General features: G+C 44.1%; 1 protein-coding gene across 1 annotated transcript in view; it reads left to right on the plus strand.

Annotated features, from left to right (window-relative positions):
• Positions 1-15,955, plus strand: part of LOC124303818 (monocarboxylate transporter 11-like) — a 77,033-nt gene that overhangs the window by 39,850 nt on the left and 21,228 nt on the right. The window contains exons 4-5 of the mRNA XM_046761533.1: positions 4,930-5,040; positions 6,778-6,951. Of these exons, the coding sequence (XP_046617489.1) occupies positions 4,930-5,040; positions 6,778-6,951 (285 nt within the window). The remainder of the gene's footprint in view (positions 1-4,929; positions 5,041-6,777; positions 6,952-15,955) is intronic.

Consider the following 15,955-nt stretch of genomic DNA (forward strand, 5'->3'; position numbering starts at 1 on the left):
ATCTAAATTAAATTCGCGACTCCCGTGGGCGGGGATAACATCTGTATGTATGTGCCCGGCATCATCGCCGTCGCGTGGGCGGCCTCGGGGGTGGACGAGATGCGTGGGCGTCTCGGTCTCCCAGATGAGAGAACTTGCACGCGGTTCTTGGCTGGCTTGCAGCTTCCCGCCGGCTTGTGATCGTCGACCTCTTTCACCGCTTCATCCCCTGACTCTTCATCCCCCCCTAGCATTCCGTGCGGGCCTTGTACCGCAGGGTCTCACCGCAAATACGATTTGCGGACTGCTTATCGTGGGTTTGGAAACTTGTTCTGCACACAGACGCTTAACCCGAAGTCACCGCGTGCGTCGCGCTAGAATTTGCGGGCTTTTCGATGTTTTAATCAATCAAGATATGCGCCTACGTTTTACCGTCTGGTAGTTAAATCTGCGGCAAGACCTCGTCGCGAGATGATTTATATTCGGTGAATAATGTAGGTGTGCAGTTTTTTAGGTCATAAGTTATCTTCTTGCGCTTTGTCAGACATGGTCTGGTACGCGAAGGTTCTTTAGCTTCGGATGTACTGCGAGGGATGCTTTCGGAGAGATCTTACCTACGGGATCTTGTATCTCGGAAAAGCTGGCGGTACAAAGGAAAATTGAAACTCAAAGCTCGACTGGGACTGGGAGTCTTGCAAAAGGCGGTGGACTAGAAAGAAAGGATTTCGAGTCATAGAAAGGCAGAGGAAATCCTTTTTTAATCACCGTTTGAAGATATTCTTTTCATCTGCGCGTATATTGGAAGAAGAAATGTTTCTTACCTGTATTCCGGAGATCTTGAAAGATCTTGTCAAAGAAACGTACACGACTTTTCACGTGCGAAGGAAACTCGGAATTTACCGAAAGAAAAACAGTGAAGTATAATATATGCCAACGCAAACCTTTTCAATCCAAGACTGTAGCTTTTGCTGAGCGTGTTCAAGTAATTCTTGTTTTATCGATTACACGTATAACTTTTACAGTCAAGTGGGCAAGCCGAACAAAATAAAAATTCGAACGGAATGGTGAGCAATGTTGTAAAAATTCAGTCAAGCTCAAGATGCTATCGTAATAGGTCATCGAGTTCATTACAGTCAAGTCCGGGTTTGCTGCTTCTGTTAACTGAAAGTGATTCTCATCAAGTTCGTCAAATCACGTGCTTCTCAGATCTACAACAGTTAGCTTCAGGATCGTGTGGATTTTGAACTAATAGATGCGAGCTTTCCGAGTTCGCAACGTCTGTAAGTGAATTACACAATATGTGAATTGAGAACGAAAGGTGCTTTACTTTCTTGGTATAACCAATCAGAATTTCAGATGCCGAGAACTTCTTATTCCAGTTTTCAGTACGAACGCGCGATGCGATTTGCTAAACGGGCAAATCCATGAGCGATAGAATTCGACGAGAGAAAAAGAAAGAGAAAGAAAGAGATCCAGTCACTCAGGGCATTCCGGAGCGTCAGCTCCTTTCGCAAGCTCTCGCCCTTCTTCCTGCACCTGAAGAAATCAGCAGGCGATCCGTGTCCAAGTCGACAGGTGAAACAGAATGCCACACGCGGTTAAAGCGAGCCGAGACCATGACTCGGGCATATTTTATTCGCGACTTGGTCAGCCGAGTAGTTGGTATAAAAGTAAACTTTGGAATAATCGGTACACCCACAAGACGTGTTACGGACGCGCGTCAAAACGCGAGCCGGAAACCGGGCGAATGTCGATATTTCGGTTTCACTGCTCGGTGCCTGCCGGCTGCCATCCGGAGACGGACAGCTCGGAGTGTAAAATATTCACACATATACGCGATGCGGTGCACAGTATCCGTTGCGAAATCATCCGCAACCCGCCATCGCACCCAGGTAGAATATTCGACATTTTCGGACGACCCACTGGAAAACGTCCCCTACTATACCAATCTGCTAAGCGCGGATTTTATTCGCGTCGTTACGGCCGCGTGGACTCGAGGATTGATGATGTAGGTACATACGTACGTGCGTATTAAGCGTACCTGTGAGCGCAATGCGACTGGAAAATGGTGAGTTAGAAAATGAGGGAAAAAACACGACGCTGAAAATGCACGCCGATGCCTTCAACTGCAGCGCTACACTCCATTTGTACGACTTTGTTCCGTGTTCTCCGGCCGCATTCGACTTTTCAATGTGAATGTACCTTGCCACTTTGTTCCGCACCTTTATACGTGTTACACGACACGCGATGTGCGCGTATTTCTTTCTCTTTGAGTACAACCTGGCCTTGGATGATGCGACATTAGCATCGCTTTACGCTTTCTTTATAGTTTACACGAGTTTTATCCACCACGTGTACGAAGAAGCGTTCTTTCCCGCTCGCAAGGACATCGCAATATATTATCAAAGTTGCGCTATTGATCGATCATTGTGAAACAGCAATCCGGTCTCTGTCTATTGCGGATACGATCCGCTTGACTCGTGATTCGAAATCAGTTCAAGGTGACAGTCAGTGATGAAAGGAGAAGAAATTAGAATGGATTGGCGAAGAGAGTAAGAGCGGTGTCAAGGACAGAAAGGAATCGTTGAGATGTTCGTGGTGAAAAGAGGACTCTTCAAGTACGAAGCCGGTGCCAGAGGAAAGCCGGAGGATTCTTTAATTATTTTTATTCTCCATCTTCGCGGTAATTCTTCGTTCAGGTATCGATTTCACCGAATACAGTATGCCTCGAGAGAGAATTAAGGAGAGAAAGAGCTGAGATGGGAGAACTGCTTAAATGGCTCCCGTTTCCGGCATAGGGGAAAAATTGGGTTGTGAAAAATTCAAAGCATCAGGATTGAAGAGCTCTCGAAATAGCAGTATATCGGTTTATTGGGTTGACTTTAATTGCAATTTCGTGCTTATCATGCGGAAGTGCGAACGGCGGTGCAAAATTGGAATTTCAGAGCGTTTGTATATCAAGTCAGGAATCGATATGTGATTGGGAAATCGCGGGAGGCTCAAGACTGATACGCGAAACGTAGAGGCGACTCAGGTAGCGCACAGTGGACGCTCTAGCGAACGGAATCGACCCTGCGGATGATGGAGAAGCAAGTGGAACAACTCGCAGTATTCGTATGCGGAACACCCAAAACCTCGGCACACGTAGTCTTGTTGAATATTTATAAATTTCGTACGGTAACGACCTTTGCCCCCCTCTTTCACAGTCTTTTTTCGAAACGCGCCTGGACTGCAGGAGCTTTGTTAAAAAGACGTGCGGTAAAAATGAGTTTTCTAATTCGTACCTATCGCAAATATACGCTCGGAATTTTTTAATTAATTATTTTCCATCGCTGTCTGATACGTGACTCCAGCGTACAGACAACGAGGAGGATATGGAAAATTGGATCTCTGCAAAGTAACCGTTCTATATGTTATTCCTGTGAACGTGAAGACGTGCAGGGTAAGAATAGCAAAAATCTACAGATGCACCGATAAGCGGAGTTATTACAGTTATCGTAATAATCGTTGTCGTCCGATTACCTCCCTCCACACTTTGTAACTCTCTGAAAAGCCAGTTGAGGTTTTATTTTTCCAAGATACTACACGATGTCGAAGGAGTATTACAAAATGTTACTCTTCAACTAGCTCCTTGAATTAACTGATTGGAAACGTGGTACACCGAAGGATCGTGCTGTATCTTGCATGTGGCTCTGAAGGATATATCCTATCAGAAAATTGGAAAGACGCTATCGAGTGGCTAAGAATTGGAAGCTACGAGCAATTGAAGAGCCTTATGACGAAGTATTTGATTTAAGGGGGGTGGTGGAGCTTGGACGGTCTGAAATCATAACTATTTTGAGGAGATCCTTTTTAAAGAAAATGAAAACACTCAGAGCAATTTGAGTTTCAGGGCTTTGTTATTTATAGTTTCAAGAACATTTTAGAATTTTTCCATTAACTCCGATTCCAGAAACTCCGATAGTGTTTAACGATGAGCTGATGATCCGAAGTGTAAAATTTATTACGGATCTTCTATTCTTATTCACGTAGGCGCTAAATTGTATACGGTTCGTTAACCGGATCGTTGAAATGTGAATATAGCTTTCTCGAATACGAAGGTGTATTCATCAAATGAGAATAGCCTTCACAGCGGCGCTTTTGAGGTACTTGTGTCAGTCGCTGTCAGAGAATTCAGTCATACGTATCAAAAGGCCCAGCTGCAGCTTAATAAAAGGGAGAAGTTAATTTCGCCAATTCACATAATGTATCGTTCCACCGACTTCAACTCGAGAGATACCCACTATACTTTGCAATTGACTAAAAGCATTGAAGTGGCCACTTACCTGACGCTACCACTTGGCTCGAAATTGCCTTGAATCATTTAAAACGGTCGTTAGAAAAAAGTCCGGACCTTATCATCCTTCCGCATTTCTAAAATTTTCTAATGCCAGTAATTACGAGTTGTTGGACGATATTCATAATTCACCGGAAAGTAACCAGTTTTCTATCATTTTCTTTTCGTAGATTATTGCGATTATTCATACCATTGCAGGTATGATTAATTAACACTGCAATTGTACTCGATGTAGCGTTTGTCTGCTGTAATTTTACATTAATGTTTCAAAACAAGCCTGATTTCGGAGTCAGGGTCAAACGAGCTCTCTGGGTCAACAAGGGTCAGGCTTAGAATGGCTTTTCGTGCCAGTCATAACTCGCGGTCTTAGAATTCAGTCGCAGGGATATCGTTACTGCGTGAATATTACACCAACCAGGCTTTCAGCGCGTAGCCTCGTGGGTTCGTTACTTCTTTACGAGGGTGCTCAGCTCTCTCAGAAGCGTAATTTTGCCGCGGTTCAGCTTTAAAGGAAAATCGAATCCTCGCATTGAGCATGCATCGCGCATTTAGAGTCACGGACCGGCATGCAAGATTCTTAAATAACCATATTTAAGCTCCGAAACGTATTGCAGATCCTCGACTTCGCTCCGCTGACGTGGAGGAAAGCATAGCAGGGCACACCAACTGGGGTCTCGATGATCTCCGCAGTCTCCACCGCTGCGTCCCGGCGCTTCGACGACCAGGTAAACGATCTCGATAGCTTTTTACGACGAATTTGATGGTTTTGCAGGTGCAGGTCCGGCGCAACTGGAGAGAATATCTCCGTACCTAAATGCAAGAAGTGTTGTGAAATTCTGTGTAGACCAATTTTTTTAGACGTTTTGATTATGCATGTTGCCACGACTCGTTGGGACCAATTCTGGTTGGGTCGTAAACGGAACGGTTCTGCTGGCTGGATTCGGTGGAAAATACAATTTCAATGGCCTCCGTTGCGCATGCGGTGGACAGTTTAATTCCAGATGCGTCTTGGCTGATTTACGACAACTGCCTCAGCTTTATACCACTGCGTCAGCTCAACCTCTCAGGCCTCATCCTCTTGTTTATCCCAAAAACAGCCGGCACATCGCGGTCGCTGCAGAGAAACAGAACTCTCTCCATATAGTCATCCGTACCAATACATCACGTAATACCTACGGCTGTGCATGCATTATACATGACACGTATTTCAGCCCATTCACCGTACTCGGGAATATTTCATTCCAATGACTGTCGGGTTGTTTTCAGTGAAATCATTTCTATCAAGGGGTGGAAAAAGGTACCCATTTTCATATATATAAAAAAAAACATACATACATATATATTTATATGTATATTCCATGCAGTTTGCAGGCCAGAAGCTGTTTTAATCAACGTGTAAATTTGTCGATATTTGTAAGAAGGTTATACCGAAGTCAGAATTTGATTCCCTCTGTATCCTCCTTGTGTAATTGCAATATTGATGAATGAGCAAAATCAAGTTTAAAATTATAATTGGCTCGGCGAAGTTTGAAAGCACTTTGCCTCGTCCATCTGATTGTGAGAAAGGTTCTTTTCGACTTTACCCCTCACCATCCATCCCCTCAGATCTCTGGCTCGGAACCTCCGAGTAATTTCAGAGCCTTCGGCGGCTACCGGTGGTCAGTCGAAGTCGTTGCTACAGTTAGAGTTTGTCAGACTGCATTAAGGATAGTTACGTCGGCACTTGCAGCGCTGTGTTACACATATTTTATGAAATTCGCGTTCCTCTCACATTGCGGCAAAGTCGCCTCTTCTTGTAGGAAAACTGGACCCGCTGTTTCGTCCGACGGTGGCTGGTCAAAGCTGGGCAGACTTGCATCAGGAGTAATTACCACGATTTTTTATTTCTCAAAGCGTGTTTACAGATCTGCATATTTCGCCGAGTCTGGTGTTGGCCTCCATTAGAGACGATTGGCCGCTGGTTCATTAAATTGGTCCCCCGAAACGCCAGCGTCGAGGGTGATTGCCGCACTTTGCATATTTTGTCAATCTTACCGGCAGAGAGCGCCCGATGATGAGGCCTAATTCCCACCAACCAGAATCACCAAACCCCCACCTGTGGTGATTGCTTTAGCTGACCACATCACGCGTCGCCGCCGCCAGCCAGGTATCGAACTTCCATCGAAATTCTCCGGCGTCGATGGAGTAACTGATTAACGCAGTACGCGGCCTATGATTAAACCCTGGCGTTGACCAACTTTGCCGGATTGCCGCAACGATCCGCCAATAATTAACGATCCCGTGGAAAATGAGGGGCTTTGCTCGATGATTTTGCTATCAAATTGTCTAACGCTTCGTGGGCACATATTTAGCGTACCTACGTGTGTTCAAGCTGATGTGCTTACTTCAAGAACTGTTTCAGCGCAGCGATGAATCTGCCAAACCGTCAGCTGCGAATTTGAACAATTGATTTCTGTGATAAGGGATCGACGTCGCGGGGATGAGGGCGCATTTTTATCCCGAGGGAGGATGGGGCTGGCTCGTCTGCGCCGCTGGTTTCCTCGCCCTCCTGCTCACCACCGGAATGCAACTCGCTTTCGGTCTACTTCACCTCTACGCCGCTCGTCATCTCGGCGAAAATCACCTCATGGATATCGGTAAGCGGCTGCACCACCACCGTATAATTGTCAAAGCAGCGCACATCGGCTTGCTTGAAAGGTTGCACGTACGCCAAAGTCGATTTAAAAATAGCCTTGCAGTCGAAAAAAAAAGTGAAACGTATCTTCTTTCCTCGAAGGTTTTTTTCAAGTTTCGCTGAACTAATTAGAGATACAGTATCCGGTGGATGCGTAGGTGGCGCATTGTTTTTTCAAGAACCGTATGCCCGGGGTTTTAAAAACAGAATAGGTTCCTTACTGAACTCTGATCTTCCGTCAGGGCTGTTACTTTTATTTTATGTTTTCATTTCATGTCGGATAAGCGCCGGGAGCGGAAATAAGAAACACGGATAACGTTCGTTTGGCTCGAAATTACTTAGCTCGGTATCTTATGGAAGCTCCCGTCCAGACCAAACGATTTTAGTGAAACTGAAAGAAAATCCCTGAACAGCTTTGCCTGCAGCTACAGCGCATACTGTTGATAATTATGGAAAAATTAGTAAGCTGAATTTCCAAGAGGAAGATTTTAGCGCTTGTGCTCCGGGAGAATAAACAGCGGAAGATTTTCATTAGCGAACGTTAAACCCGCAGGCGATATTCTCGATCAGTTTTCATCTGCACCCGACAAGTTCGGACCAATATTGAAGTTATTGGCCAAAGCGCGTTGATGAACGCGACCAATAGCGGCTGCTAAGGACAAAAACCGATCAGGTATGCGAGAAATTTCACCATATATAGGAAATTTACTCGAAAGTATGCCAGTTGATCTAGCCGAAATTGGTAAGGGTTAAACAATCGAGGGAAACCGGTCGAAATGGAATGCCCATTACGGGCTAGCGATGGGGGCTGGTGAGCCGGTAAGTTGGTAAGTTGGTGAATTTGTGAGTCCGCGAGTTCCTAAGTTGCCGAGTGAAAAGCACAGAGAGGCCGACGGCGCGGAGGCGGGATGTCGGGGTTGCTGGAAAGGGTCCCGGATGATTGTAACGCGAACTTACCCAACTCCCGGCGCCGCGATATAGCGAGGCAGCTATTGATCAGAAAGGCATCGAAGATTGACCGGGACTTGAGCGGTGCTTAAGCTCGTTGTTGGGAAATCTTCCACGTCGCGTAGGGCGACGGTAAACGACTAAAATGGGACGTGTAAAATATATCGCTGACCTAAGTAGATATTTTATTTCTCTCGGTTTTAATTCAACAAACTGATATTAAGTGATCTAATCGCAGGCGAAAAAATTGTTATACTATAGTAATTCGGCTCGTTAAAGGATTTTGATTGTGTAAAATATACGGCCAGTTCACCAATAAGAATAGTACATTATGTAGCAAGGGAATAAAGTCGACTTTTATTCTTGTGTTGCATGTAGGACTTTATTTCCGACTCAACTCTGACCACATTGTTGATTTGAAAAGTGTTTTCCTATTACGTGTAAATGTGATCTATCAGTTTGAAAACTATAATACTATTGAAACTGTACAATAATGCAGAGAAATGTAGTTCAAGATGAAAAAGAGAGCATTAATTTCCCGCAAACGTGTTGAAAGGGAATAACATGTTACTTTCGTCCCGCTTTTCAGATCAAAAAACGTTAACATTACGGTCGAGTAGGAGGTCAATATAATTTGAATTCGATCCATTTTTACCGACGTTTGTACGAGAAAATCGCTTGAGTCAATCAAGTATTGTACTTTGAGCTTAAGAATAATGGAAAGCACTGATCGAAATCCATACAAACTTAAGCTCAACTAGCGCATCGCTGGCGAATATATATAACTGTGCAGTTAGTTCTCCGGCAGAAAGCAATTACCCAGCTCGCCGCTGGAGGTGGAAACTATGTTCTAAGTAGCTGGTGAAACGCGAATGCAGGATGTGTGCTCGGTTCACCATAATGCAGGGAAGAGTCGGCGGGTGAAAGTTCCCGCGAAAGCTATATCAGAAGTTCGTCCCGGCTTCGCGGCGGTTTTTCACCCCTCTTCGCCCCTCGCCAAGTGCCGAGCATCTGTTGTTGCCTACAATATCGTCTGTATAGACCGCGGTTATAATCAATACCTCATTGTCCCGATTCTCGCGGCTTCAAGACCTACTTACACTTTTGGATATCGTTATAAGCTGTTGCGTCGTTCCCGATTCGCCGGCGTTCCGATCGCCGAGTATTCTGATTTTATTAAAACCACCGTCCCTAGACGGCAATATTTATCCAGCGGGATACACGCGTGTTCACGCGTTCTACGCAGACCCGGATATTTTCCTATTCCGCGTAGCGTTGCGACGAGTTACGATTCGGACGTGCGCAGGGAAGCGAGTCGACTTTACAGCGTGTGAAATACACGTGAAAGAGAAAAATATACATTTTTTAAATTTACACAGGAATTTTTAATCCCGGCGAGTGAAATTTAGGCCCGGGTTATTTTTTATACGCCAACACCGCCCTGCTTGCAGCATCTGTAGTGATCTGAATTTTTAATCTTCAATTTTTCACTCGGAACGTGAAAAATTTTCCACCTATATAATATGCATCGCAAGTTATACATGCGCACGCGTCTCTGATCTACCAGTTTCAATGTATCATCCAGCCTCCCGCCTTCCGCCTTTAGTCTTAGATTATTTATGTAAGTCGTGGTCGATCTATGCTCTCGCTTTAATTTTCACTCGGCCGAACTATTTCGCCACTTAACACGTCCGGCTTAATTTTCTTGCTTTCATTTGACATGGTAATTCGGTACGTGCATGTTCCTCGGCCTGTATATTAAGATTTCACACCCGCTCTGTTCCACAGTTTAATCTCACTTGCGCTCCGTAAACTTATAGTCTGAGCTATTCTAAAGTGGATTCGGTTCCATAATATGAATAAATATAGGAGAAAATTCGGTAGCAGAAAAAAAAAATTGTCTCGAAAGTTGAAGGTAGAGCTGAAATGTCCCGCAACAGTTTTGCGAATGAGGCGTGGCAGACGTGATGACGTTTAAAAAACAGATGGAGATCTCAAAAGCGGTATTTCGCTCGTAATTCATAGGCAAAAGAAGGGGTTGTTGCCTCGAAAAGTGGCGAGATGCTGCGCGCGTGGCGCCAACGCGACATCTCGAGTACCGAAATATATTACACAGGTCTGCAGCGAAATCCTCTTAAAAAAAAAAAAGACATTACAGATATAAAGGTTTTAATGCGCCGAATTTATGTTTGCTTTCCATTTTTTGCTGTCACGTATATATTATACGACGTGATTTTTTTTTCGCTCTTCAAAATTCAGAATTTGTTGCGTTTTGTTTTTGCATTCGCAGTACTGTAATCTATTTGAATAGTACCTGTGCATACAAAACCAGTTCAAATTTATAGAAAGAGAATTTGAAGGAGAAGTCAGAAACAGAAGAGATTCGCCGAGAAACTCGAATCGATATGAGAAAAAAGACAACTACAAATTAACTAGAATTATGATAGTAGATAGATTTTCTGACGATTTTATTGTTTAAACTTTTTAACTTTGCGACTGTTTTTTATAAATATTGCTGCGATTATTAGTGTTTGATCATAATTTGTAAAAAAAAATTGCGTTTTATTAAAAAAAAAAATTACACGAAAAGATTCTATACTTCGATTCAAAAGTATCAAATTTATTATAATAACACGTGATAATAAGAACGATAAACAAAAAAGTTTTTTTTGGAGACCAGTGTTATTTGCTCGCATAGGTTTTATTTGCTTTCGTCGACGTATAGTCGAGGCAGTTTTTTCAACAGCCGGACACGATCTAGCTATTTGGGTGAAGAGGAGAAAGCAGCAGGGAATAGAAATAAATAAGAGCTCTGTAAATTCCTGCCGTGCAAAAAATGAGAAAAATTCGCGTTTCAATCGCCCCGCGAAGCTCGAGCTCGGGAATCCGCGGATCGGCGAATCGCTTCGCAAGGCAAGGTCCTCGAAGCTGTGGAGAAACTGACACGACGAGATGGAGCGAAGAGAGACGAGTGCTCGACTTCGGCACTCTGATAAATTTTTTTCTTTCATACCGAAGGGTGATGCTGAGTAGACCGGAAAGGAGACAAGGGTGCCCAAGTAGGTAGGTATCGCATTTCTCAATAACGGCTAGTGCTCATTTTAACCTCTTCACTTTTTTACTTTAGAAACGGAAACCGCTCTACGGCCTGTCGGGGAAATGTCGTCCGAGGGGAAAAAGCTTCCGGGCTGATTATTACGTGAGACGATCAGTGTTTTTCGCGTGCAGGTGTTTTTCATCCCGTAGTATATATACTTATAAATATATATTATTAAACATCCTGTCACTGCAGGCTCGCGAAGCGAACTGGAGGGAGCTTTCACCTCGATCACTGCCACCTAAAATTTTTTCACCCTTGGATCGAGTTCACTGATCCTGTCTTCGAATCGTCAAGATTAGAGCCTGGATTTCAACCCCGTAACTTTTCCCCGTTATTCTCGAAGCTACCGCCGATTTATCAGCCTCTCGTCGGCTTCGGATTTCTGTATTATCGACAGCTGCCCCCCCGCAGTCTGATCCTCTAACAACAAGTAGTCGTGACTGTGTTCTCGCGTCCAATATGCAAGCTTTGCATTTTCGATCAAACGTCGATGCAAATCGCGGGCGGATCGGGGGATGAAAAATAAAGACTTTCAAGCACGAGTCAGTTAATTAGCAAGTCAGTTGCCGTGCCTCGATTTTATATTCTCGAGTGTTATTCGGTCCTGTAATTAAAACGTCAGATTTTTCCTCTCATCCTTTCGAGGTTATTTTCCCCTCGAACCCCCCCCCCCCCCCCCCCCAGCGGCCCGAGCAGAATTATATCTGCTTTCGGCTGAATGCCTCCTTTGAATTTTCGTATACGAAATCGCGTACATATATCTCGTTGTCAAAGGTTGCGGTGAACAGAGCGGTGGAAATTTCACTCGACAATGTCCTTTGTACCTGCAGCACAGAGGGTGAATGCGTGGGGTGTGGGTAAATAAAAGATAAGTGCTTTTTTTGGTCCCTTAGGACGAGCGAGTCAACAGCTGGGTGTCGGAAAGAAGCGAAGCATCCACTTGCCACTCGCCTCAGCTTTGCATGCTCGGCTGACCGAGGCGAAGAAGGGCTGAATTCCCTTGTGCGAGCTTGTTACGCCGGTACTTGTCCAATTAAAGCTGTTCAATTCACCATCCGTAATATCCGAGAATTGGCAAATGCGTTCCTTCTTCACCGGTAATTGTATCATTGACGCGTCGACGTGTCGAACGTTTAATTTTCGTATTCTCTTCTCCGTGTTCGAAACGTAGCGACGACACCAGGCGATTTCGTTGAACAGCGACTCGCCCGTTGCCGAGCTTGCACACGAACTCGCCAAGCAATTATCGTACGCATACTTTTGATCCCTCCGCTCGACTCCTCTCCGCAGTAACGTAAAATAAGCAGCTACAACCGGCGATAAGAATAACCCAGCGAATGCTCCGCGTTTCTAATTATTATACGCGTTATCTCCCAGAAGACGCGAGGGGGAATAAACCTCGAGGAAAAAGCAATATGAAGAGATTACAACGCGAAGATAAGCAGGCGCGTGCGAACCACGAGAGAGAATAATAAGGCGGAGCTGTCGCCAAGATCGAGATGTATAATCGCAAGAGCCGGAATAAGCCGCCGCGCCAGTTGACGACGGCGAAAATGACGCTTGGCCGAATTCATCGCCGTTCACTTCTTGCCGGAAATTTATATCCGCAGCGCGGCATCTTCTTTCGTACTTTCGCACACGTTGCATTTGACAAAATTTCATCACGGATATTTTCAAAGGTCGGCACCTGTTTGATTTCTTTCCTTGTATCAAGTCAAAGCTCATAGAGATGCAGGCTTCGAGAATCGCGGCGCGTCTTCACCCCCCTGCAGTTTTCCTATAACGGGAAAAGCTCTACGAATAATGGAGTACCGAATGAAACGGTTATATATCCGCGGCAGAACATTCCTCCTTATAATTTCCCGCCAGGTCTCGTAAGTCGAAGCTAACGCGTATATATTATATATATAATCCCGGTGTTCGCCAGGAATCTCGGTATGACACCTCCGCGCACGTCGGAATTTCTTCACGAATATCACGCATACTTGGTGAAATTTTCACCCAACGTCATTAGTCAAAAGTTTCAACTTCCCACCGAGCATCTTTAATACACGGCCAGAACCGTAACTTCGCCACCTTTTGACCCAGCGGACTCCAATTAAGCCTTGCAGGCACGTTTGCGCACGCACTGCAAACACGGATGTATTCATATTCAACGCGCGTCCTTCTTTATCTTTACTTAATTCCTAGGCGCTGATTAATTGCAAGGTTGGTATATTTCGAGGCGTAACCAGCAGCCGAAGCTGCACGGACTCACCAATTACCCAAAGAGCTGCAAATTGCTGTTTACCGCGGGTAAACAATTCAAATTGCAGGAACTTTGACCGCAGAGGACTCGTTGAGATAGACCTGTTGATATTGTTACCCCGCAAAATTACAGCAAAAATCGAGTCGAATTAAACGGTAATTGGTTTGTTCCTCGTATTCGACTAGGGTTCAAATCGTTGCGGGGAAATTAAACTGAAGGTCTTCGAACAGAGTATAAAAATCGCCGAGTGATAAAGAAAGTCGGGAATCAGAAAAGCGTATGCGAGACGCGAAGCGTCCCACATTTCAAATATTTCTGGACGCCCGTAGAACCTGCATCATCAAACTGGGATTTATCCAGCGCGTGTTGCCAACCGTGTTTCAGAGTTTCTTACGGCGAGGCCTTTCCAGATTTGCGGGCAGAGAGCAAGCTCTGATTGAATCACGGCTAAAATAACCAAATATTCGGAACCTCTATTCCGCAGAATGTGAAAGCCGAGCGTCCATCACTGGAAGCCAATCTCCTTTTTTCCCGTCTGTTTTTGCCGGGTTTATTTCGCTTGCTCCGGTGGGTGAAAGCGTTTCAACGCCGGAGGTGATATATATACATGTATATATATACGGAGCGCAGCTTTTTATTTCGAACCGATCATTGAAATCGCGGAAATGTAATATCTCCCGGAGGTTTTACTCGGCTAGGATCATCCTGTCGATAAATTTATCCGTGCAGCAGTAGAACCGCGATCATTTTATGTCCGAGCGGCGTTGCAGAGTTCCCTGAGTCTTAATTTTATTACGGTGCAAAGTCGGAGGTGCTGGATTTTCCCGATAGAACTTACAGACCTGAGAATTACGAGCATCCAGATAACGACTCGGGGCAATGAATACTTGCCCCCCGTCCCCCGCCGCGGATATCAATTTACGCAAATGTTCGCCGGGGAACGCCTCCGGCAAAAAGGGACCCTTCACAGGTTACGTGTCGAAACGCGGGTCCTTGAATCCTCACGCGTACAAGTCTGGAACAAGGTGCTCACACAACATTGCACAAGCGATTTCACAGTCGCAAGGATTGTCCTATCTATAATTACTGCAGACGAACACCCGTTGCGTCCGAGTCTTGACCGCCTCGACAATCCGAATGCCCCTCTCAGAAAAAGCCTGTTATCACGCCCCTGATATCTCGTTGATTCTTTATCTTTGGATCTGGAAAAAATAAAACTTTTCTCACGTGTCTAATACAAAGAAGCACAACTATGTAACACGGATCTATTTTCTCCTTTTCATCGAGAAAGATAATTGCGGATTTTGCATGTGATTGAGCTTTGGCATGGGTGACGTCATATTGGTGTAGTTTTGAGCCTGCTGTGTTTTTGTCAATTCTCGTTTAGTCGAAAAAATCATCACCCAAGTATTTTTGATTTCTCTACTTGTTATGTTGAAAGATTTTTTTCGTGCAAAGACCCATTTCGGAACGCGTACATTCGGAAATTATGAAAATTATTACAAGGTTTGCAATTTCTTCTCGAAATGAACGCATATTTCATAGTATCCGATCTCACAGAAACTAGATATTCGATTTGTACGATTTGCATTTTTTGTGAATAGAGTGCCAGTGTTTTTCTTTGACGTTTTGCATACTGCGTTACAACCTCCAGTTTTTTGATTCATTTTTGTTTTTTAAGTATTCGATAAACTTTCAGCTCACAGATATATCTATATTCGTCGTAGTCATCGTGATATTTACATTGAATTTCGCAAACGGGTGCGTTACTTTTAACTTCGTGATGGTAGATGCCTGTATCAATCACAGGTCAGATTTTCACTGGCAAGTCCGGGAATTCCGAAACGGGATATCCGAGGACATACACAGAACCGTTTTTCGGATGAATATTTGAAAACTGTACGGATACCATGTCATCCCATATTTTTTTACGGAAAAAGGGGCAATGAATAGAAGGGAGAATATTGGAAATCATAGATTCGGGAAGCGATTCTCGTTCGCCGGATTGAAAGCCGAGGGAAAAAGTAGGTATACTTTCGGAATAAAATTGAATTCCGTTCACGCGGTGACATTTTTTCCCCCAAGTTTGTTTCCTCAGCGTGCGCTGTTAAAAATTTCTTTATGGAACTTCTTACACGGTATTGGAAGTTTTGTTGGGATACGGAACAGTGATTTTACCATACGTTCACTGTTGATTCAATTTACAAATACAATAAATTTACTACACAATTTAGTAAATTAAAATTACTTTATTATGTTTCTCTTATAAATTTTAGTAAAATCTAACATTTTTATCTTAAAAGGGCAAATACATGTTAATTTACGTTGCTACGCCGAATTTGTAAATTTTCAACCTGATTTCGTAATTTGACAACTCTTTTGTACAGAAAATGTGTAGCTAATTCATAATCAGTTAGTCTGTTTTCGACATTAACTACTTTTCCATAATGAAATATTACCTTCCTGAGTTTTGCACCTGCACCGGAATTTCCTGATACTGCACAATTAATGCGCTCAGTGATTGATCGGGCGATGAAATATATCTCGTGAATTTCCCTGCTCCCGATGCGATGCACTCTTTCAGCGATAATTAGCTCACGGGTACTACCTGCAGGCTATACGATAATATCAATTACAGGGCGTTAATTAAAGGCCAGTATCAGCGGGTGT

This window comes from Neodiprion virginianus, chromosome 1 (genome assembly GCF_021901495.1).
Source record: "Neodiprion virginianus isolate iyNeoVirg1 chromosome 1, iyNeoVirg1.1, whole genome shotgun sequence".
NCBI classification, from domain to species: domain Eukaryota; kingdom Metazoa; phylum Arthropoda; class Insecta; order Hymenoptera; family Diprionidae; genus Neodiprion; species Neodiprion virginianus.